The sequence below is a fragment of the Chiloscyllium plagiosum genome, chromosome 3 (genome assembly GCF_004010195.1).
Source record: "Chiloscyllium plagiosum isolate BGI_BamShark_2017 chromosome 3, ASM401019v2, whole genome shotgun sequence".
Classification (NCBI taxonomy): Eukaryota; Metazoa; Chordata; class Chondrichthyes; order Orectolobiformes; family Hemiscylliidae; genus Chiloscyllium; species Chiloscyllium plagiosum.
This window is the reverse complement of record NC_057712.1, coordinates 51,396,967-51,420,265: the sequence shown is the minus strand read 5'-3', so window position 1 is coordinate 51,420,265 and position 23,299 is coordinate 51,396,967. Positions and strand designations below refer to the sequence as shown.

At 41.3% G+C, this 23,299-nt stretch overlaps 1 protein-coding gene across 4 annotated transcripts in view; it reads right to left on the bottom strand.

Annotated features, from left to right (window-relative positions):
• Positions 1-23,299, bottom strand: part of smap1 (small ArfGAP 1) — a 248,777-nt gene that overhangs the window by 57,621 nt on the left and 167,857 nt on the right. For all 4 annotated transcript variants that reach the window (XM_043681802.1, XM_043681807.1, XM_043681823.1 and 1 more), the window contains one exon: positions 21,324-21,396. In XM_043681802.1, the coding sequence (XP_043537737.1) occupies positions 21,324-21,396 (73 nt within the window). The remainder of the gene's footprint in view (positions 1-21,323; positions 21,397-23,299) is intronic.

The following is a 23,299-nucleotide window of genomic DNA, read 5'->3' as shown; positions in this document are numbered from 1 at the left end:
TCAACACCAAGGAGAGGGAAGCACTAAAATCACTAAGAAACGATAAGAACATAATCATAGTACCAGCAGACAAAGGCAGAATGATGGTCATCCTGGACAAAGCAGAATACACCCAAAAAGAACAACTACTTGCAGATACCAACACCTACCAAAAGAGGGAGTTGGACCCCACCCCACAGCTCACCAATAGGATAAATAACACACTGAGGAATCTACAAAAAAAGGGACAGATAACCAGGTCGGACCTACAAAGAATGAAACCTGAAAGCAACAACAGCCCCAGATTCTATGGACTGCCTAAAGTGCACAAGCCAGACATCCCACTCAGACCCATAGTATCACTACCAGGGACATCATCACACAAACTGGCTAAAGAACTACAGCAGAAACTGAAATACCTGATCAGCGGATCCAGACAATTTATACAATCAACACAGGAATTCTTGGACATCATCAGAAATATACACATAGACAAGGAAGAAACTATGGTCTCAGTCGACGTAACGGCACTGTTCACCTCTATTGACAAAACCCTAGCCAGAGAAACAATAGCCAACCTGCTGGACATACAGAACAGACAACAGGACGTTGAACCCATCAACAAAGACGGCATAGTTAAACTACTGGACTTGTGCCTCACAACACACTTCACATTCAACAACCAGATATACGAACAAATCAACAGAACACCCATGGGATCACCGATCTCGGGACTCATAGCAGAAGCAGTAATGCAAAGGTTAGAACAGTCTTACCACAAATTCAACCCAAACTCTGGGTCAGATACGTTGATGACACCTTTGTAATCATTAAAAATACAGAAATAGAGAAAACACACCGGGTCATCAACGCCACACTAACAGGAATCCGATTCACGAGAGGAGAAGAAAAGGATAACCAACTCCCATTCCTAGACGTGATGGTACAGAGAACACCGAACGGAGAATTCACCACTAAGGTATACAGGAAAGCCACACACACAGACCAAGTCCTGAACTATGAAAGCAACCACCCCAACACACACAAATGAAGTTGCATAAAGACACTATTCAAAAGGGCCACAACACACTGCAGCACACCAGAACTGCAAAAAGAGGAAGAGGAACACCTGTACAAGGTATTCGCCAAAAACGGATACCAGCGCAATTTAATCAATAGATGCCTAAGAGAAAGACAACGGAATGAGGACATGCCGCAACCCAAAGGACTAGCCACACTACCATACATCAGGAGCATTTCAGAACTGACAGCCAGACTACTGCGACCCCTAGGACTTATAACAGCACACAAACCAACAGCCACCCTCAGACAACAACTCACCAGAATGAAGGACCCGATACCCAGCATGAGCAAAATTAATGTAGTGTACAAAATCCCATGCAAGGACTGCACAAAACACTACATAGGACAAATCCCTGGCTGTTCTTTGTTTGGCTTGCCTTATAATGGTAGTGTTGTCCCAGTCGAATTCATGTTGCTTGTCGTCTGTCGACCTGGACCCAATATACCGGCCACTACAGCGGACAGCTGAAACTGACAACCGGAAGCGGCAGGGACAGGCCACTATAAATGCCGGAGGAAACACCACAGAAGCACTTCACAGGAGGCTCCCAAGCACTGAGGATGTTACCTAGACAGGGGACTAGCAACAAAAATTTCCAGCTCGGCGAACAGAACCACAACAACGAGCACCCGAGCTACAAATCTTCACCCAAACTTTGAACTATATATAGAATTTTTAAAAAAGGGGGGAGGGGAAGAGAAAAATCGTTAAGTAGAGAACAAATAAATAAATCCCTCTCCCCACCCCCCAAGATAATATTAAACAGTAAGGTTTTAAAAGGGGGATTAATATATAAAAAAAAGGAGGGATGTAAACCGGAGTAGGGGAAAGCAAACCAACATCAATTAACTCTTATAATTTATCTGAGTCCAAAAATTCCTTTTCCGGCGATCCGAAGTTATACACGGATCCTTCATGGTTAAAGCGTAGCGTCGCTGGGTAGCGCAAGGAGTACTGAATATTTAAGTCCCTTAAACACTTCTTTGCTTCATCAAGCGCCTTCCTCTTTCGGACCAGAGCTGGCTAAAAATCCTGGAATAACATGATCTTGGATCCTTTATAGATCATGGCGTGGGGATCTTTTCCAAGATTTCTGGAGGCTTCTAAGAGTATCTGCCTCTCCTTATAACTCTGCAGCCGGAACAGGACTTGGGGCGGGGGAAAGAGGGGAGGAGGAGGAGGAGCAGGAGGAGGAGGAGGAGGAACTGGTTTGAGCTGGTCCCGCGTATTGCAACTCAGTAGGGGCCCATTCCACCCCTACCTGGCCTGATGCAGCCTCCAGATTTAAAAGCTGTGTTCAAGGAACACTAAGCTGGCCTTCCTCTTCCCATTTGGGAAGGCCCAGCAAATGAATATTTTTTCGACGACCTCCATTCTTGAGGTCGTCAATGTGATTCTCTAAGGTCCGGACTCACTGTTCGAGAGTCCGGACCCGGTCCACGGCTGATTGTGCTGTAGTTTCAGAGGTCGTGGCCTTTAGCCCCTCCGACTCGGCGCTTGATTTCCTTGATGTCTCGGTCGTGCTTTTGCAGCGCGGCCAAGAGGGAGTCCCATCGGCTTCGGGATTCTTCAATAAAAGCGTCGATCTTTGCATCAAGTTTGGAGATTATTTCCACGAGGCTCGCCGCCGTAGGCAAGTCCCCCAGGGCGGCTGCGGACGCCTCTGCTGCAGCTGGGGAAGGTGGGGGAGGGATTCCTGCTTGCTGAGAGCTGCGGGCTCCCTTCCCTTTAGTCACTTTTACTGGAGACTAAATTGTTTAAATTCAATACTGAACAACTAATTACATTAAGTAAAAACTATTTTAAATGATTTGGTGAGTGTGGTGGAGATGGGTGACCCACTTTGCCCAAGTCTTGGGAGAAGTACTGTAGACTCAGACTTGCTGAGTTGCCGCCATCTTGGTTGCCGCCTGGTTACTTGCTAAAGTTAACAGTTTTAAATCTATCAAAATAAATTTTTTCAATAAATAATTTCGAAATTTTAAACTGTTACTTGATTAAGCTGGTCTGTGTTAGGTTCAGATTTCCATGATATGCTACAATGGAGGCCATTTTCTGTGAAGTAGTACATTCTATCCTAAAAGGATAAGGTGGTGGTAGGTTTGCTCAAAACACTGGGCTAAGCTTAATAAAGACTTCCAATAAATTGAGATCAAATCTGATTAGCTTTGGGTGACAGATCTCTTTCATTTGTGTTTCCTGCATTACCTTGGCTAGCTGAGATAGTAAAATCTTTTGTAAACTCACTTCCTCATTTTTCACCCATTTCAAACAATGCAATTCTCCAGGCAGTTTCGTTTTGATACTTTTAAAAAAAAAAGAGTTTCAAATACTTGGTGTTCTTCTTTAAAACAAAACAAAGTCAATGCGTTAGAGATTATATCTAAGTAAGTGAGAGACGTCCCATGCATCTTCAGCATGCAACAAACAAAACATCTCCCAGAAATAACAAAATTCAAAAGTGTTCAAAATATCTGGGGACAGAAAGGGAACCGACAGGCAGCGCAGGATTCCCGTGTGGCTGTTCCCCTCAACAAGTACACCATTTTGGATACTGACACGAGGAACAACTTGCCAGGGGTAAGTCATGGAGTAAAGGTCTCTTACACACAGTCTGTCCCCCTGTTGCTCAGAAGGAAAGGGGGGAAAAGGAACAGAGCATTAGTCATTGGGGACTACATAGTTAGGGGACAGATAAGAGGTTCTTTGGGAATGAGAGAGACTCATAGTTGGTGTGTTGCCTCCCAAGTGCCAGGGCTCGTGATGTCTCGGATCATGTTTTCGGGATCCTTGAGGGGAAGGGGGAGCAGCCGCAAGTCGTGATCTACATAGGTACTAATGAGACAGTTAGGAAAAGGGATGGGGATATAAGGCAGAAATTCAGGGAGTTAGGGTGGAAGCTTAGATCTAGAACAAACAGTTGTTATCTCTGGGTTGTTACCATGCCACGTGCTCGCGAAGCAAGGTATAGGGAGAGATAGGACTTGAACAGGTCACTTGGATACCTGGATAATTAGGGCTCATTCTGGGGTGGTTGGGACCTCTACAATCAGAATGGTCTACACCTGAACCACAGGTGTATTAACATCTTGGGGAAGAAATTTGCTAATGCGCTTTGGGAGGGTTTAAACTAATTCAGCAGGGGGATGGGAACCTAAATTGTAATTCCAATGTCCAGGAGGTTGAGAGTAGTGAAGTCTCAATCTCCTGGACAATGGGTGGCTCAGTGGTTAGCACTGCTGCCTCACAGCGCCAAAGACCCAGTCCAGCTTCAATTCCAACCTCACATGATCGTCTGTGTGGAGTTTGCACATTCTCCCTGTCTGCATGGGTTTCCTCCGGGTGCTCCGGTTTCCTCCCACAATCCAAAGATGTGCAGGTTAGGTCAATTCGCCATGCTGAATTGTCCATGGAGTCCAGGAATGTGTAGTTTCGGTACATTAGTCAGGGGTAAATGTACAGTAATAGGGTAAGGGACTGGGCCTGTGTGGGTTACTCTTCGGAGGGTCGGTGTGGACTTGTTGGCCAAAGGGCCTGTTTCAACACTGCAGAGATTCTAAGGAGGTGGTCAGAAATGAGGTTTCAAGGTTGTAAGAGTTCAGCAGGAAGGTGGTTTGAAGTGTGCCTACTTCAACACCAGGAGCATCCGAAATAAGGTGGGTGAACCTTTAGCATGGGGTTTGGTACCTGGAACTTTGATGTTGTGGCCATTTTGGAGCAGGAACAGCAATGGTGGTTGCAGGTTCCGCAATTTAGATATTTCAGCAAAAACAGAGACAATGGTAAAAGAGGGGGAGGTATGGCATTGTCAGTCAAGGACAGTATGATGGTGGCAGAAAGGACGTTTGAGGAAAGGCATCTGGTTGGGTATATGAAAGGGTTTGGAGGGATAAGGGCTGGGTGCTGGCAGGTGGGACTAGATTGGGTTGGGATATCTGGTTGGCATGGATGAGTTGGACTGAAGGGTCTGTTTCCATGCTGTATATATCTATGACTCATCTACTGAGGTAATATGGGCTGAGGTTAGAAACAGGAAAGGTCACCCTGTTGAGAGAGTTTTCTATAGGCCTCTAAATAGTTCCAGAGATGTAGAGCAAAGGACAGCAAAGATAATTCTGGATAGGAGCGAGAGTAACAGAGTAGTTGTTATGGGGGATCTTTAATTTTCCAAGTATTGACTGCAAATACTATAGTTTGAGTACTTTAGATGGGTCAGTCTTTGTCCAATGTGTGCAGGAGGGTTTCCTGACAGTACGTAGACAAACCAAGGGGCGAGGCCACACTGGATTTGGTACTGGGTAATGAACTTGTCCAGGTGTGAGATTTGAAGGTAGATAGTGACCACAATTTGGTTATGTTTACTTTAGTGATGGAAAGGGATAGGTATTTAACACAGGGCAAGAGGCAATTATGATGCAATTAAGCAAGATTTAGAATGCATAGGACGGGGAAGGAAACTGCAGGGGATGCGCACAATTGAAATGTGGAGCTTGTTCAAGGAACAGCTACTGCATGTCCTTGATAAGTATATACCTGTCAAGCAAGGAGGAAGTGGTCGAGCAAGGGAGCTGCGGTTTACTGAAGATGTTGAATCTCTTGTCAAGAGGAAGAAGAAAGCTTATGTTAGAATGAGACAGGAAGGCTCAGTCAGGGAGCTGGAGAGTAAAGTTAGCCAGGAAAGACTGAAAGAGAGTGCCAAGAGGAGCCAGCAAGGAAAACCCTGAAGCTTTCTATAGGTACATCTGGAATAAAAGATTGACTCGAATGTTTTTCGTCAGTCCTCACACTGGAAAAAGATAATGTGTTTAAGGAGAATACTGAGATACAGGCTACTAAACTACATGGGATTGAGGTTCACAAGGAAGTGATGTCAGAAATTCTGGAGTGTGTGAAAATGGATAAGTCCCCTCGGCCGGATGGGATTTATCCTAGGATCATCTGGGAAGCCAGGGAGGAGGTTTCAAAGCCTTTGGCTTTGATCTTAATGTCGTCATTATCTACAGGAATAGCGCCAGAAAACTTGAGGATAGCAAATGTTGCCCACTTGCTCAAGAAGGGGAGTACAGACAACCCTGGTAATTATAGACCAGTGAGCCTTACTTCAGTTGTGGGTAAAGTGTTGGAAAAGGTTATAACAGGTAGGATTTATAATCATGTAGAGAGGAATAAGTTGATCAGGGATAGTCAACATGGTTTTGTGAAGGCTAGGTTGTGACTCACAAACCTTGCTTCTTACAGATGGCGACCAAACAGGTGGAGGAGGGTAAAGCTTTTGATGATGTGTATATGGATTTCAGAAAGATGTTTGATAAGGTTCCCCATGGCTGGCTATTGCATAAAATACGCATGCATGGGATTGAGGGTGATTTAGTGATTTGGATCAGAAATTGGCTAGTTGAAAGAAAGGTGGTGGTTGATGGGAAATGTTCATCCTGAAGTTCAGTTACTAGTGGTATCCTGCAAGGATCTGTTTTGGGGCCACTGCTGTTTGTCATTTTATAAATGACCTAGTGAGGGCATAGAAGGATGGGTTAGTAAATTTGCGGATGATACGAAGGAATTGTGGATAGTCTGAAGGATGTTGCAGATTACAGTGGGGACATAGATAAGCTACAGAGCTGGGCTGAGAGGTGGCAAATGGCGTTTAATGTAGAAAAGTGTGAGGTGATTCACTTTGAAGGGGCAACATGAATAAAGAGTACTGGGCTAATGGTAAGATGCTTGGTAGTGTAAATGAGCAGATCCCTGAAAGTTGCCACCCAGATTGATAGGGTTATTAAGAAGGCATACAGTGTGTTATCTTTTATTAGTAGAGGGATTAAGTTTTGGAGCCACGTGGTCATGCTGCAGCTGTGGTGCTGTCATGCTAAACTGCCCATAGTCAGAGATGTACAGCATGGAAACAGACCCTTCTGTCCAACCCATCCATGCCGACCAGATATCCCAATCCAATCTAATCTGATCCCATCTGCCAGCACCCAGCCCATATCCCTCCAAACCCTTTCTATTCATATATAGAATCATAGAGATGTACAGCAAGATTAGATTTCATACAGAGTGGAAACAGGACCTTTGGCCCAACCAGACCCTCTGAAGAGTAACACACCCAAACTCCACACACAGACAGACACCCAAGGCTGGAATTGAACCCAGGGCCCAGGTGCTGTGAGGCAGCAGTGCTAACCACTGAGTTAGGCGAATTAGTCAGGGGCAAATATAGAGTCGGGGAATGGGTCTGGGTGGGTTACTCTTCGGAGGGTCAGAGTTGGCTTGTTGAGCCAAATGGCCTGTTTCATTACTGTAGGGAATCTAATCTCATTAGCTGAGACATAGAAGAAAACCAGAGGGTTAGATAGGGTAGACAGGAACAGCCCTTTTCCTCGGATGGTGATGGCTAGCACTAGGGGACACAGCTTTAAATTGAGGGGTGATGGATATAGGACAGACGTCAGAGGTAGTTTCTTTACTCAATAGGAGGAGCGTGGAATGCACTGCCTGCAACAGTAGTAGAGTCACCAACTTTAAGGGCATTTAAATGGTCATTACATAAACATATGGATGAAAATGGAACTGTACTGGATAGATTGGCTTCAGATTGGTTCCACAGGTCAGCGCAGCATTGAGGGCCAAAGGGCCTGAAGTATGCTGCAATGTTTTATGTTCTATTATGTTATGCAGTTTGCAACGTTTTTGTACAAAATCCACTCAAGGTTCATCATATTCTTTGTGATGGATGTTAACACTAAATTAAGTGCAACATTAGTCCCCCATGCCAATGCAAATTATTTTGTCAATTAAGCTTCGAATGCAAAAATCAAACAAGGGTTGGTGGGGTAGATTATTGATCACGAGAGAAGGTGGCAGTACCTTTATTATGTAACTGTTCTGATATTTTATCTAAATGGAAGCATTTCATCGTTTCCTTCTTAAGGTCATGATTCCTTAGGACATATTTTTTCATTACAACTACTTAAAAAAGACCAACCCACTTGGATAAGAGAAATTCATCCACAGATTCTGTACAATCTTAATAAAGCATCAGCATGAAAGGTTTAGCAATTACTCATGAGTAAATCCACCATGGGGTTGATTAGCTGACAGAACAAAATCAGTATGGCCATTCCTTCGTCTTCTTTCAGCTCTATTTATTATCAGATCACCTGCTTTGGACCTTAATTTTTTTCTGAAAAAGAGATGTAGATCAGTTCAATTACAGCCAAACCACTTGTAATCTCTCCATCTACAGACATTTGGACACAGGGTCAGGATTCAATGTATACTTTAAAAAAAGCTTCTGTCGTAATAACCCATCCATGAGGGTTTCTATCTGTAACATGAATGTGAATTAGCATTCAAGCCTCACAATCTACAATCATTTTTTACACATTAGAAATGCTTTTTTTTTCAAAAAATCAAGTTATAGAAAAATGATCAAAGTAACAGATTTTGAAATGCAAAGATGTATTGCAGAAAATAGGAATCAAAAAGCTACAATCACATATACAGTCATGGAGTCAGAGATGTACACATGGAAACAAACCCTTCGGCCCAACCCATCTATGCTGACCAGATATCCTGAGCTAATCTCGTCCCATTTGCCAGCACTTAGTCCATATCCCTCTAAACCCTTCCTATTCATATACTTTTCAATACTGTTATTGTACCAGTCTCCATCACTTCCTCTGGCAGCAATTAGGCCCCTTTTAAATCTTGCCCCTCTCCCTGTAACTCTGGACTCCCTACCAGAGGGGGAAGACCTTGTCTATTTACCCTACACATGCCCCTCATGATTTTATAAACTCCCATAAAGGTCACTTCTCAGCATCCAAAGCTCCAGGGAAAATAGCCCAAGCCCATTCAGCCTCTCCCTATAGCTCAAATCCTCCAACGCTGGCTACATTCTTCTAAGTCTTTTCTGAACCCTTTCAAATTTCACAACATCCTTCAGATAGGAGGGAGACCGGAATTGCACACAACATTCCAAAATTGGCCTAACCAATGTCCTCTATAGCCGCAACATGACCTCCCAACTCCTATTCTTTATGGGCAAACATTTTATAAGTAATCACATTTTTGATCTAAATTAGTCAATGCCAATATTAATAGAAAGCCAAAAGAAAGCAGAATGACATTAACAAAAAACTCCTGTGATTGAGTAAAGTTTAGAACTTTAATAATTGTTCGTGGATTGAAAGAATCAAAGATTGTGTTACACACAAAAAGACAGTAACACTTCTGTCAGAATAAACAATTGAGGGACAAGGACAAACTTAAACAGGAATCAAAAGCAATTAGCTATATCTGGGAAGGGGGACGTGGGGGAAAGGTGCATAAACAAAACTGCTTTGACACCTGCTTGATAACTGGTTGCCTTGAGCCACAGGACAAATGATAGTCCTGCAGAAGAATTTAAGGAGTTAATCATAGGAAAGCTGTGTCAAACATTTTTTACATTTTGGCAAAAACTAAGAAGCTACTTCTGATTAAAAAGACAAGCTGCAGACTCGATAATTCGGAGAAATGGTCAATACTTTGGATGGAAAAATCTAAAGAGCCATCAAAAATATATGATTGACCTGAAGCATGAAAATTTCTCCAGGTACACAATCCTTTATCGGAAATCCTTGGGGCCAGTTGTTTTTCAGAATTTGGAAATTTTCAGATTTTGAAATAAATGACATTTTCATGTGAAATTTTAAAAATTACCTGACAGCATACACATGTGTGAATAGTACAAGTGCTGAGACACAATTGATGCCTGCCAGTGCAGGCCATGCCGCCACATCCTATCTGAGTGAAGTGGTTCAAGGGGTGTGGAGTTGGATCACCTTGTTCACACGCCAAAATGACACTCCACGAAAACAATTTCGGATTTCGGAATTCCGAAAAAAGGATTGTGTACCTGTGTAAGAATCTAATGCCAGAACCCTTCATTAGGGGAACTTTGAAGAATAACACTGCACAAGGATTGAACACTGGACACTTCCAGAGACAGACACTATTGGTTGGAATTGTAGCTGAATTCCAGTAATGGTTAATAGCCAAAGTTGAATTAAGAGGCTGGAGTGGCTTACTTGAGGGGTCTTATTTTGACTACAATATGAAATAAAGTTTAAATAATTGTTTCAGTACTTTATTGTCAGAGATTCCTTAAATTGCTGAATTCAAGGTAACTTGTGGCGATTTAACCCCAACACTGCCAACCTGCAAAATTATATCATTCATTTTGTTCAAAGCACCAGTTTGTCTGAATACTACACAAATTCAAGTACAGACTCTAAGACCAGCAAAAGTTACAATTCAGTTATTTTGAAATAAAGATTTCTTCATTGAATTGCCCAAAGACAGAAAAGCAACCATTAATACAAACAATTGTAAATAAATTGGCAATGCTCATTCTGTTTCCCCCACCCCTACAATGTTAGCTGCTGTGTTGATAAATGAAGTGTTCAGATGACAGATTTTACAGGTTTTATTTCAGTTGGAACAGAGTTGTGTTAACTCAATTTAGATTCCAATCAGGAGTAATTGTATAGTGTTCATGCCAGCTGTAACCAGGCTAGACTTAAAGAAAATGTCAACATTTCTTATCTTGCAAACACTAGTATTCTCTATCATCTATAATCATCAGGTCAATCAAGATCTGGAATGGCCTTTATTCTAAGGCAACTTTGACCCACAACTTCCAAAGGCACAAGTAAGAATCTACAGATAGGTGATTTATTTTGTTTTTAACAGAGCTTATTTCTTCCATATTATCTCCACTTGAACCAAATGGCTTCATTCTGCTCCATCAAATCTACTCTACCATTTGATTATGGCTGATATGTTTCTGAATCTCGTTTTCCTGCCTTCTCTCCGTAACCTTTAATCTCCTAACTAAAGAAGAATCTCTCTCTCCACCTTAAATACAGTCAATGATTTGGCCTCCATAGTCTTGAGGGCATGAGTTCCACAGGACTCACCTCCCTTTGGCTGAAAAATTCCTTATCTCAGTTTTAAAGGATCATGCTTGCACTCTGAGACAGTGCCCTGAGATCCTAGTCTCTCCTGCTTGTGGGATCACCATCTGCACATCCACTTTATGCAGATTTCAGTATTCTGAGTGTTTCATTGAGATCCCTCCCCCTTCATCCTTCTAAACTCCACTGAATAGAGACTCAGAGTCCTCAAACACTCCTCATACAACAAACCTTTCATCCCCAGGCTAATTCTTTCAACGGTCTCTTGACCACATAGTTGCTTTGATATGGGGCCCCAAAATTGCTCACAATATTCCAAATGTGGTCTAACATTTTACAGCCTCAGCAATACATCCCTGCTCTTGTATCCTAGCCCTCTCAACATGAATGCCAACATTGCATTTACCTTCTTAACTGCCAAATGAACCTCCAAGCTAATCTTGAGAATCCTGAACTAGGACTCCCAAGTCTCCTGATGCTTCGGATTTCCAAAGCCTTCTCCTTTTTAGAAAATCGTCTAAATCTCTTTTCTTCCTACCAAAGTGCATGAATGTATATTGCCACTTCTTTGCCCACATTTGTAGCCTGTCCAAGTTCTACTGCAGCCTTACCATTTCTTCAACACTACCTCTCCCTCTGTCTACCTTTTTGTCATTTGTAAACTTAGCACAATACCCTCACTTCCTTTGTCCAGATCGTTAATGTATAACATGAATAGTTTTGTCCCAACAAAGACTTCTGCAGAACTCCACTCGTCACCATGCCCCATCCTGAAAAAAAGTCATTTTTAAAATTCATTCAAGGGATGAGCGTATCACTGGCTACATCAGCATTTATTGCCCATCCCAACTCCCCACAGGGCAAGTAATAGAAAGCATGAATCACCATAAGTCTAATGCAAATCAAAAGTTTTGAATGATTTTTAAACAGAGGGGTTTCATTGGGGGGGGGGGTAGGGAAATAGAAAGAGAAATAATCTTTTAGAAAAGATTCCAAACGAATACAACCAAGAAGATATCTTAAAATTAGCATGTGAGGAAACCAGCACTGCCTCTTCGCTATTCTCAATATTAGCTTACCACAAACGCAAAGTTAAAATCAGCAGTAAAGCTGCATAGGCTGTTTCACTGGACTTGCATCGTACTGTTCACCCTATTCTTAGAGTCAACCACATTGTCATATGTGTGCCAAACCAGACAAGGATGGCAGTTTACTTCTCTAAAGAATATTAGTGAACCAAATAGGTTTTTCCAGCAATTCCAGAATTTTTATTGGATTCAAGTTCCACCATTTGCTATGGCAGGATTCAAACTCAGGTGCCCAGAACATTACCTGGTTCTCTAGATTAACAGTCCAGTAATAATACCACTAAGCCATCTCCTCCCCACTAAATCACCACTTTCTGCCTACTAGTCTTCAGCCAATCTAATATTCATGTCAGTACCTTGCTCCCTAACGCAATCAGCTCTTATCTTATTCAGCAGCCTCCTGTGTGGGACTTTGTCAAAAGCCTTCAAGAAATCCAAACTGGTCACGGCCATTAGTTCTCCACAAACAACTGCAACAGATATGTCAGACATGACCTTCCTTTGATGAAGCAGTGCTGATTCGTGACCTGTTTTACCATGCACTTCCAAGTACTCCACAATCACACCCTTAATAATGGACTCTAAACTCATACCAACAACCAAGGTCAGGTTAACTGGCCTACATTTTGCTGTCTTCTGCTTCCCTCCCTTCTTAAAGAAGGGTGTTAGATTAGCCATTGTCCAGTCCTCTGGGACCCTCCCCGATTCCAGCGATTCTTGAAAATTCATCAGCACCTCCAAAATCTCAGCTATCTCCTCCATTTTCCTTTGTTCAATAGCTGTGACCATGTGAGCAAACCTGATATCATTTGACCTCAGTCTTGACTATTGTATACATCCTTCATGTCCATTTTGTTATCAGCATGTTGAAATCCATATTCATCTCATCAGAAATAAAAACAGAAATGACTGGAAAATCAGAATTAGCATTTTGGGTTAAATGACTCAGAACTGATGGTAGCTAGAAAAATATCAGTGCATATGCAGAAGATAAGGTGCCAAGAAGGGGTAAAGAGTGAATGATAGGTGGGGATAGAGCCCAAAGAGAGAGAGTAGTTGGACAGACAAGGCAGTGGATAACTATCTGGCTAAGAGGGTGAATAACTATTAATGGGGACCATTAGTGGCAAACAATGGGTTGTGTGTAATAGCAGACTATATGATATCAAGGCCTGGTGGGACGACACTGTGGCTCAGTAGTTAGCACTGTTGCCTCACAATGCCAGGGACCCAGGTTTGATTAAAGCCTTGGGATACTGTCTGTGTGGAGTTTGCACATTCTCCCTGTGTCAGCATGGGTTCCCTCCGGTTTTCTCCCACAGTCTAAAGTTGTACAGGTTAGGTGAATTGGCCATGCTAAATTACCCACTATGTTCAGGGATGTGTAGGTAGGTGCATTAGCCAGGGGTAAATGCAGAGTAATGGGATGGGAGAATGGGTGTGGTGGGCTTGTTGGGCCAATGTCCTGTTTCCACACTGTAGGGTTTCTAGGGATTCTAAATCTAAAGAGATTAATTATACATGGCTTGCTGAAAGCTCAGATTACAGTTTCAAAGATAAGCTTAATCATGTACTTCTGATACCTATCCTATATTATGGATTTTTAATAATCATTTAAGTTTGTTATGGCAATTTGCTATTTCAAAATATATAATTCATAATCCAGGTATTGGTCTTCAGAGTGTTGGTGTGGACTTTTGGGGGTGAGGAAGGGCTTGTTTCCACACTGTAGGGATTCTATGGCATGCGGGGTTGGGGTAAGGACAAGGGAGACTCTGAAGTTATTGAACTTGACATTGAGTCCAGAAGGCTGCAGGGTTCCTAAATGGAAAAAGGAGGTGCTGTTCTTCCAGCTTGCGCTAAGCTTTGCTGGAGCACTGCAGCAAGCCTGAGATAAAGCAATGTTGGCCAGGGAACAGGGTGGTGTGTTAAAGTGACAAGCAATAGGAAGTTCAGGGTCTTTTCTGCAGACAAAACATAGATGTACTGTGAAGCAGTCACCCAGTCTTTGCTTTCCACCCCAACATATCATGGGATTTACAGGAAAGGCAAGTCAAATGTGGTTGAGGCACAACTATGACTTGTCTGAATGGCAAGAAAAGGTTCAAATTGAAGCTGAAAACCATACACCATTCCTATGTTTTTAATAGTGTCGTGGTACCTGATCCTATATACTTTTCAACTCAAATTATGTATATATTTTCATCCTTCTTACTAACTGCTTTGACGGTTTTGATTTTACATACTAAAAACTTTTCAGGAGTATTTTGTGTGTATCAACGGATTATGAATTTTCTTAAAGGATCCTGCAGTCATTTTAATAGTGAACGTTCATGAAACAGGTAGGGGCAACAATGACATGGCCTGTACATTGTTGACCTAATATCTGTTATTCCCTTGCCCTGTTTTCTCAAGGACAAACAATAATTCCAATAAATATGTCCAAATTGAGAAGTGGAAGAATGACAAATACTGGAGTTAAAAATTACAACACCAGGTTATAGTCCAATAGGTTTATTTGGAAGCACAAGCCTTCAAAGCGCTGCTCTTTCGCCAGGTAGCTAGTTACCTGACGAAGGAGCAGCAGTCTGAAAGCCTGCAGCTAGTGCACTTAATGCTCGGACTGAGAAAGAATGGTTATGATGGTCTTTTTCATGACAATCAATGACAGCTCCATGGGACCACAGCTGTTATCTGGGATCTGAACTTGCGACCAGAACATTAGCCTCAGCCTCTGGATTACTAGCCCGGTGACATTACTATTACACCGCTATCTCCCATAGTGTGAATTTAAATTAATGTTGCTCTTAAGTGTGTAGCTGTGACAACTTTCGCTCTAATTTCTCTTTCAGCTGAGAAAGCAGATACTCAACAGTACAAAACTAAACCTGCTCTGACAAGATCTCAGAAGAAAGATACTGCATTAAAATGCCCTGTCAGAAAAGCAGGTTCACCTTAAGTGCTTTAGAGTAATTAAGTATTTTTGATTTGTTGTTAGTGCTGTGATGTGCAAAACATAGCTACCTCAAACAGAACTAGATAATGTCCTTGACCAAAGTGGTTAAAAGCAAGATATTAGCCACTTCAAGTATCATCTTGGAATCTTATAAATGCTCCTGAGAGGACCAACTATATAAAATCTCTTATGAGAAATAGCTTATCTAGGACTGGCATCATTCAAGGTTATGTGCTTATGCCTTGTAATGGGACTCATTATAATTCCCCAAGTTCTTGACCCAGAGGAGAGGATGGTCACAGAGCCTCAGCTAATATTTAGATAACTTCTAGTATGTATATGGACTTTGGTACTAGTTTTGCCACTAGGTTGCCTGCAAAAATGTAATGACGAAAATAATGTTGATTACTGATTTTCATATGATTGATACTTCAACATGAAGCCAGTTTCTAGGATTTTGAGGAACAGAATGGTCAAATTATCAATGTTACTTTGGATAGTTGCCTGCTGCCTGGATTTTGTCTGGAACCTGAACTGGGTGACACTGCTGTTCGGTATCAAACAGGTTTCAAACAAAAGTAATAGTTCTTTCACTCACTGAGAAATTTTTAAAAAGTACACATTACAAATGTTCAGTTAATTTAAGTAAGTTGTGATTTTACGTAATTTATTTGATTTGTATAATTTCATCATGTTGCAGCTGTAGAAGACTTTAGTTAGTCCACATTTAGATTAGTGCATGCAGTTCTGGATGCCATACTATCAGAAGCTTTAGAGAGGGAGTGAAGCAGGTTTACCAGATGTTGCCTGGATTGGAATGCATTAGCTATAAGGAGAGATTGGACAAACCTAGATTAGTTAGAGCATTGGAGGCTTAGGTGACTTGACAGAATTGTACAAAACTATGAGAGGCATGGATAGAGACTTTTTCCCAGGCTGCAAATACGAGACAGTTTAAGTTTAAAGGTTAGTGGGGGACAACGTTTAAGGAAGCTATGCAAGACAAGTTGTTTTTTTAAAACAGAGAGTGGAAGGTACTGGAAAGCATTGCTGGGGTGGTGGTAGAAGCAGATATGACAGCAATGTTTAAGAGGCATTCAGACAGACAGATAAAACAGACAGGGAATAGGGGTACATAGACCACATGCAGGCAGGTGGGATTAGTTTAGAATGGCATCATGGTCAGCATAGACATGGTGGGCCGAATGCCTGTCCCTATGAAGTACTGTTCTATTACAATTCTAAAATTGCGATGGTAACCTCAGCGGTCAGTAGATTTTAGTTTTAGAATAACCCAAATCCCTGGATTATGAATTATATATTGTGAAATAACAAATTACCATAACAAACTCAAATACATAATAAAAATCCATAAAATATACCAGGAAACAGAAAATCATCAGGAAGAGCACGATCGAGCTTATCTTAGAAACTATAGTCTTAGCTTTCAGCAAACCAGGTATAATCAATCATCGAAACCAAACAGTGTGGAAACAGGCCATTGGCCCAATGAGTCCACACTGACCCTCTGAAGAGCATTCCACCCAGGCCCATTCCTCCACCCCATTACTTTACATTTCCCTCTGACTAATACACCTAACCTACACATCCCGGAACACTATGGGCAATTTAGCATGGCCAAATCACCTAACCTGCACATCTTTGGACTGTGGGAGGAAACAAGGAGAATGTGCAAACTTCACACAGACAGTCCCGAGGCTGGAACTGAACCCAGATCCCTGGTGCTGTGAGGCAGCAGTGCTTACCACTAAGCTACCATGCCGCCCACAAATTTAATTTGTGCAGATTCAAAAGACAGTTTGGTTTCATCATTGCAACTCATCAATAGTACTAGATTAGAGGCACACAAAAGGAAGTCAAACTCTTAACAGATTATTGACCAATTTAGAATAAAATCTAAAAAACATCAGTAAAGAGTTGCACATCTTCACACAGTCATAACATGAGAAATGATAACAGTAAAAATGAAAGCACCAAAGTTTAATATTTAATACAGGATGTAACAGTCAGCATTAACAAACAAAGTTGTAGTTTTTGCTCATATGGAATATTTTCAACTAAAATTGAGATGCACTTGAATAGAAATGGCAACCAAACCCCATACAGATACATCCACATGACAAAGAAAGAAAGTAGTAACACTTATTGATCTCTTCAAAATCTGGAAAAGATAGTAATCACTTCAGCACTGTAGAAAATACTTCCATAATATGGATATAGGTTTGCTCGCTGAGTTGGAAGGCTCATTTCCCGACGTTTCGTTACCCTACTAGGTAACATCTTCAGTGGACCTCAGGCAAAGCAATGCTGAAAATTCCTGCTTTCTATTTATATGTTTGGGTTTCTTTGGATCGGTGATGTCATTTTCTGGGTGAAGTCACTTCCGGTTCCTTTTCTCAGGGGGTGGTAGATGGGGTCTAACTATGTGTTTGTTGATAGCGTTCCGGTTGGAATGACATGCTTCTATGAATTCTTGTACGTGTCTTTGTTTGGCTTCTCCTAGAATAGATGTGCTGTCCCAGTCGAAGTGGTGTCCTTCCTCATCTGTATGTGAGGATACTAGTGAGAGGGGGTCATGCCTTTTTGTGGCTAGTTGGTGTTCATGAGTCCTGGTGGCTAGTTTTCTGCCTGTTTGATCAATGTAGTGTTTGTTACAGTCCTTGCATGGTATTTTGTAAATGACATTTGTTTTGTTCGTTGTCTATATAGTGTCTTTCAAGTTCATTAGCTGCTGTTTTAGTGTTTTGGTGGGTTTGTGGGTTACCGTGATGTCAAGGGGTCTGAGTAGTCTGGCAGTCATTTCTGTGATGCATTTGATGTAGGGGGGTGTGGCTAGGGTTTCTGGACATGTCTTGTCTGCTTGTTTGGGTTTATTGCTGAGAAATTGGCGGACTGTGAAGGGCTTTTGCCCGAAACGTCGATTTTCCTGCTCCTCAGATGCTGCCTGACTTGCTGTGCTTTCTCAGCACTACTCTAATCTAGACTCTGATTTCCAGCATCCGCAGTCCTCACTTTTGCCCTGTGTTCATTGGGTACCCATTCTTTTTGAACACACTGCATAGATGATTTTCCTCTGCTCTACGTAGTTCCTCTTTGCTGCAGTGTGTGTTGGCTCATTGAAATAATGTTGTGATGCAGCTTCATTTGTGGGTGTTGGGATGATTGTTTCTGTAGTTCAATATTTGATCCGCACGTGTTGTTTTCCTGTAGACGCTAGTTTGAAGATCCCCATTGGCTGTTCGCTCTACTGTGACATCTAGGAATGGCAATTTGTTGTTGTTTTCCTCCTCTTTAGTGAATTTGATGCCAGCAAGAGTATTATTGATGGTGTTGAGGGTTTCCTCTAACTTGTTTTGTTTAGTGATGACAAAGGTGTCATCCATGTAGCGGACCCAGAGTTTGGGTTGGATGGTTGGTAGAGCTGTATGTTCAAGTCTCTGCATTACTGCCTCTGCTAAGAACCCTGATATCGGAGATCCCATTGGTGTTCTGTTGGCCTGTAGGTTTTGTTGCTGAAGGTGAAGTGTGCGGTAAGGTACACTTGATGATACTGTCCTTGCTGATTAAGTTGGTGGTGTTTGGTGTATGTGTCTTTTGGTCTTCAAATAGTGTAGTCAGTGTTTCCTTGGCCAGGTTAATGTTGATTTGTGTAAACAGGGCTGTTACATCAAAGACGACCATTACTTCATCCTCTTCTATCTTAGCGTCTTTGAGGGTCTTCAGGAATTCTTGGGTCGAGTGGATGGAGTGGCGTGAGTCTTCTAAGTGTTTTAGTCTTTGGTGTAGCTCAAAACTTGCTACTTCCACAATATATTAATTCCAGACTCTTCACCTTCAAGGACACATTAAGAGATCCACTAACAGTCTGGAGGATAGTCTAGTTAGAGAAGCAGATACACCACCCAAAAAAATACACAGTTGTGGAGCAGGTAGGACTTGAACCTGGGTCTCCCAGACCAAGCAGAGGGGCACTAGCACTGCATCACAAGAGGAGCCTCTCAAAAACATGGAACGCTTCATGAATTTGTGTACTATTCTTGTATGGGGGCTACTTTTCTCTGTATTGTTCCGTAGTACAGTCGTAACTTGTGTTTAAACAGTACTGCACAACCCCCTATTCTGTTTGAACTGAAATACAAAAAATTGGTGCCAATTCATCCGAACTTGAAAAACAGATTGACATTTCTCCACATTCAAGTTATGGAATTGTGAACCCATGAAGTGCAGAGTTTGACAAAGGAATATGACTGCACCAGGCAAATAATCTGTCTTTTTTTAAAAAAAGAAAATTTACCATCCCCAAACAGTGGTGAAATGTACCAATTTCAAAATTGGGGGTGGTGTGAGTTGTCTGCTGACAAGACATTGGACTGAATTCATCACAACTGGTGTACCACAAGAGCTAGTGTGTTTAGGACATTGTGGTAAATTTACAAGGATTGCTCATGCATGAGTCATCCAGAACTTAATTGAGGAATACTGGAAAGGAAGAGGCGAAAGTCACTCTTCACCAACCTCCTGGCTACTTTTCCTATTAATAGAAGCAACAATGTAATTTAGTCCCCCATTTCCACATATAGGGATATTCTGTTCTATGAGTTCTCTGCTGTGTCATCACTGGCTTTCCTTGTAACCTTCACCCAAGGAACCGACTAACTGTCAAATAAACCTATTCATTTCTTCTATATAAAAACAGAAAAAAAAAGGACAGGAGGAAATATTAGCATGGGAGCAAGATGGCTTCAGAAACGGGAAGCAACTGCAAGGTCCGGTTCATTCTTATAGGCAGACTGGAGGCATTCTATAACATGGCCACCCAGTCTGTGTTTGGTCTCGTTGCTGTAACCAGACTGTGAGCAATGAATGTAGTAGGCGAGATTAAAAGTCATACATGTAAAATGCTGCTTGCCCTGGGTAGCTAGACTGAAAGATAGCAACACCAAAAACTTTTGGGAAAATTTGTTGATAATGATGATCTGTTCTGGCTAGATTAAATAATAAACTTACATGATTATGTCAGTCTAATTCAAAGTATTTAGTGGGAGGCTGGAGGTACTGTCCCACCAACTTCTGAAAAGCAATTAAGACCCTCGGGTAAAAGCAACTTTCACCTTCAGACATCACCTAAATGCAGTGTTTTCTTCATGCTCATGATAAAAGCACATGGTTTCCCCCAGAACTGCTCAACTTATTCCATACTCCAAGGGGAGGTGAACATTTGAAAAGGATAAAATATTCAAAATGTTGGCTACACTTAAGAACATTTTCAACACAAATCAATTGAAAAGCTTCACAGAATAGAATGAATTGAAATTGCAAATAACAGCTTGTGAGATTCAACTGAAATTGAAACATGAGGCACAACTCTTAGTGAGGTAAGGTTAACAAATTCACTTGTCAATTAATGGCGGAGAAAATAATTGCATAACAAATTGTAGATAATTTAATCAATCTACAAAAAAAAAAGCAGCTTAACATTTTAAAACTGAATATTTGTTCACCACTTCTAGGAGATTTATTTTGAAGTCAATGAATTTCAATATTCAGGAATTCACAGTTCTTTCCTTAATTAAAACAACTTTTAAAGAAATAGCATTTTTTATTATAGAATCTTGAATACAATAAATGTCTCTTCCTTCAGGGAATTGAATGGCCAATCTGACCAAGACCATCCTTAACTTGCTTTGAGTGTAGTCATCATTTACAGTCAGATGTTTTAAGACTACTGATAGACAATGTACGCAACTTCAGAAATAGCAAGTTGAGGTAAAATGACCATTCTATAAATAAAGCCAATTACGATTTCAAGTAACAACAATACAAAATTGAAAATCAAAGCAAGTAACTGACAGTAAGAAATATATGCATTCAAGATAAAAGTGAACTTGCACCTTCACTACATGGGGGCAAAATGTAATTCAAATAGTAAGGAAGATATTGCATATACAGAACTAAAACAGTCTTAAGAACTGTCTTACATAAAACTTGCTAAAACTCGTTGGATTGTAAACGTTGAAATGTCACTTGCATTACTTGCACTCCCAACATGCAGAGCGAGTTACGTACCAGTGTCTTTTTGAATAAGGTCTCTAAAGACTGCCTGTCGTTTCAAGTTTAGCCAACAATGACTATTAATGCAGAGAATAACTGTTATAAGTATTTTCATTTCAACAAAAATGTGTTATATCTTACATCGACATAAAATAAAATCCACTTAAATATTCCTTACTTACCCAGCCCTAATAGATCGATGGTGGATTGTTCTACCTTCTGAGAGCTCATTCTAGTATCCACATCATCTTTCTTCTATCATTAAAAGAATATATAAATTAATACAGCTAATTAAAATCATCTTAAATAATTGCTACATTACATCAACACTTACAGCCACTGAAAGATCATTCCTGTCACTATTTTATTCACATTCACATTCCCTTAGTTTTACAACATTGTTAACACTTCCTTGACTGTCAACATATCAATTCAGAATCCTCCTGGTCTAGAGGAGTGAACCCATAATTTACCATCAAGCATACTTGGACAATTAAGTCGCACTCATACAGTACAGAGGAAAAAAAAACTCAAAAATGCCTTAAGGGGTGTAGGAAAAGGGCCCAATTTAAAGGGAGAAAGTTTGTAGAGAGAAGCAAAAGTCTTTTGGTCAACTGCGGAACATCTAACTGACCACACCTTTGATCATCCAAAAGAGGGACAGAGATGTGCTGTGGATTGATTTAAAGAGGGAGTTCCAAGAACTGGATTGCAAAACTGAAAGCTTGACTTTAAATGGAGAGGAAACCAATTAGAGGAACAAAAGGCTTGAAATGAGAGTAATGGTTGACAGTTTATAGATATAAGGTAAAGCAAATTGTTTTCAAAACCTATCTGCTAGGGACAGGCAACTAAATGTTACAGGTTAAAGGTTAGAGTTAACGGGCAAACATTTCAGCATTAGTGCAGGGCACAATCGGAATTATGGAATTGAGGTTAAACTGTGATTTTTCAATAAGTCAGTTCTGAGTATATGTAGAAGGCTTTTACAATGGTGGCTTAACAGAAACAAAGACAAAGTCAGAGTGGTAGAAGTAGATGCTATTTTCTGATACAGCACAAGTGAGCATGTGCAGGCAGATGCACACAACAGCAAGAGACACTGTGTGCCATAGCTAGCGAAAATGTGTGTGAAGGAGAAACAGCAAGAACAGGCAAGGATGAAAGGGGGCAAGTACAGAGGAACCTTGATTATCCGAACGACAGGGGCAGGCAGTATTTCATTCAGTTAATCGAATTCTGGATAATCGAATGCCGGATAACAGTTTAGCTGAGCATCGGGACCTTGTAAGCTTGTCGGATAATGCAATATTCAGACAACTAAATGCTGGATAAGCGAGGTTCCTCTGTATTTCTATCCCCCATACTGTTTACTACATTTCCAAGATTTGTGTTGTCTGTAAACTTCACAATTATTGCAGTATAATGCAAATCATAATGTTAACAAAAGCCAGCAGTCAGACTAAAGAAAGAACGGAGTAGTCTATAATAGTGACAGATGTACCTGGAGAACAGTATTAAATAGACTGTTGTCAAGTCAGACAACAGGGCCATTAGTTATTGAGATTGTGATTCTTGGAAAAGCGCAGCTGGTCAGACAGCATCCAAGGTGCAGGAGAATCGACAATTTGGGCATAAGCCCTTTATCAGGCCATTACAACTACAAACAACTAGAGACAAAACTGCAAGCCTCATATCCCCTTTTATACAAGTAGAGGCCATTATGTACCAAAAGAAGCACAGACTTTAATACTGCATATCCAAAGATGTGTAGGTTGGATGGATTAGCCACGCCAAATTGACTTGTAGTGTCCAAGGATGTGCAGGCCAGGAGGATTGGCCATGACAAATGTAGGGTAGGGGGTGGGTGTGGGTGGGATACTCTTTGGAGGGTCAGTGCAGACTTAAATGGACCAAATAGCCTCTATCTGCATTGTAGGAATTTTATGATTCTATTCTAAACTTCCCTTGCCTGAAAAGCTACTTTTCACTGATTTCTGAAACCTACAGTTATTGCGAATTCAAAGCTTTTAATATTGTCCACAGACATGTGGCACTGGGGCACAGCAGGTCCGGCAGCATCCAAGGAACAGGAGAGTCGATGTTTCAGGCATAAGCCCTTCATCAGGAATGGGGGAGGGAGCCGACAGATAAACCG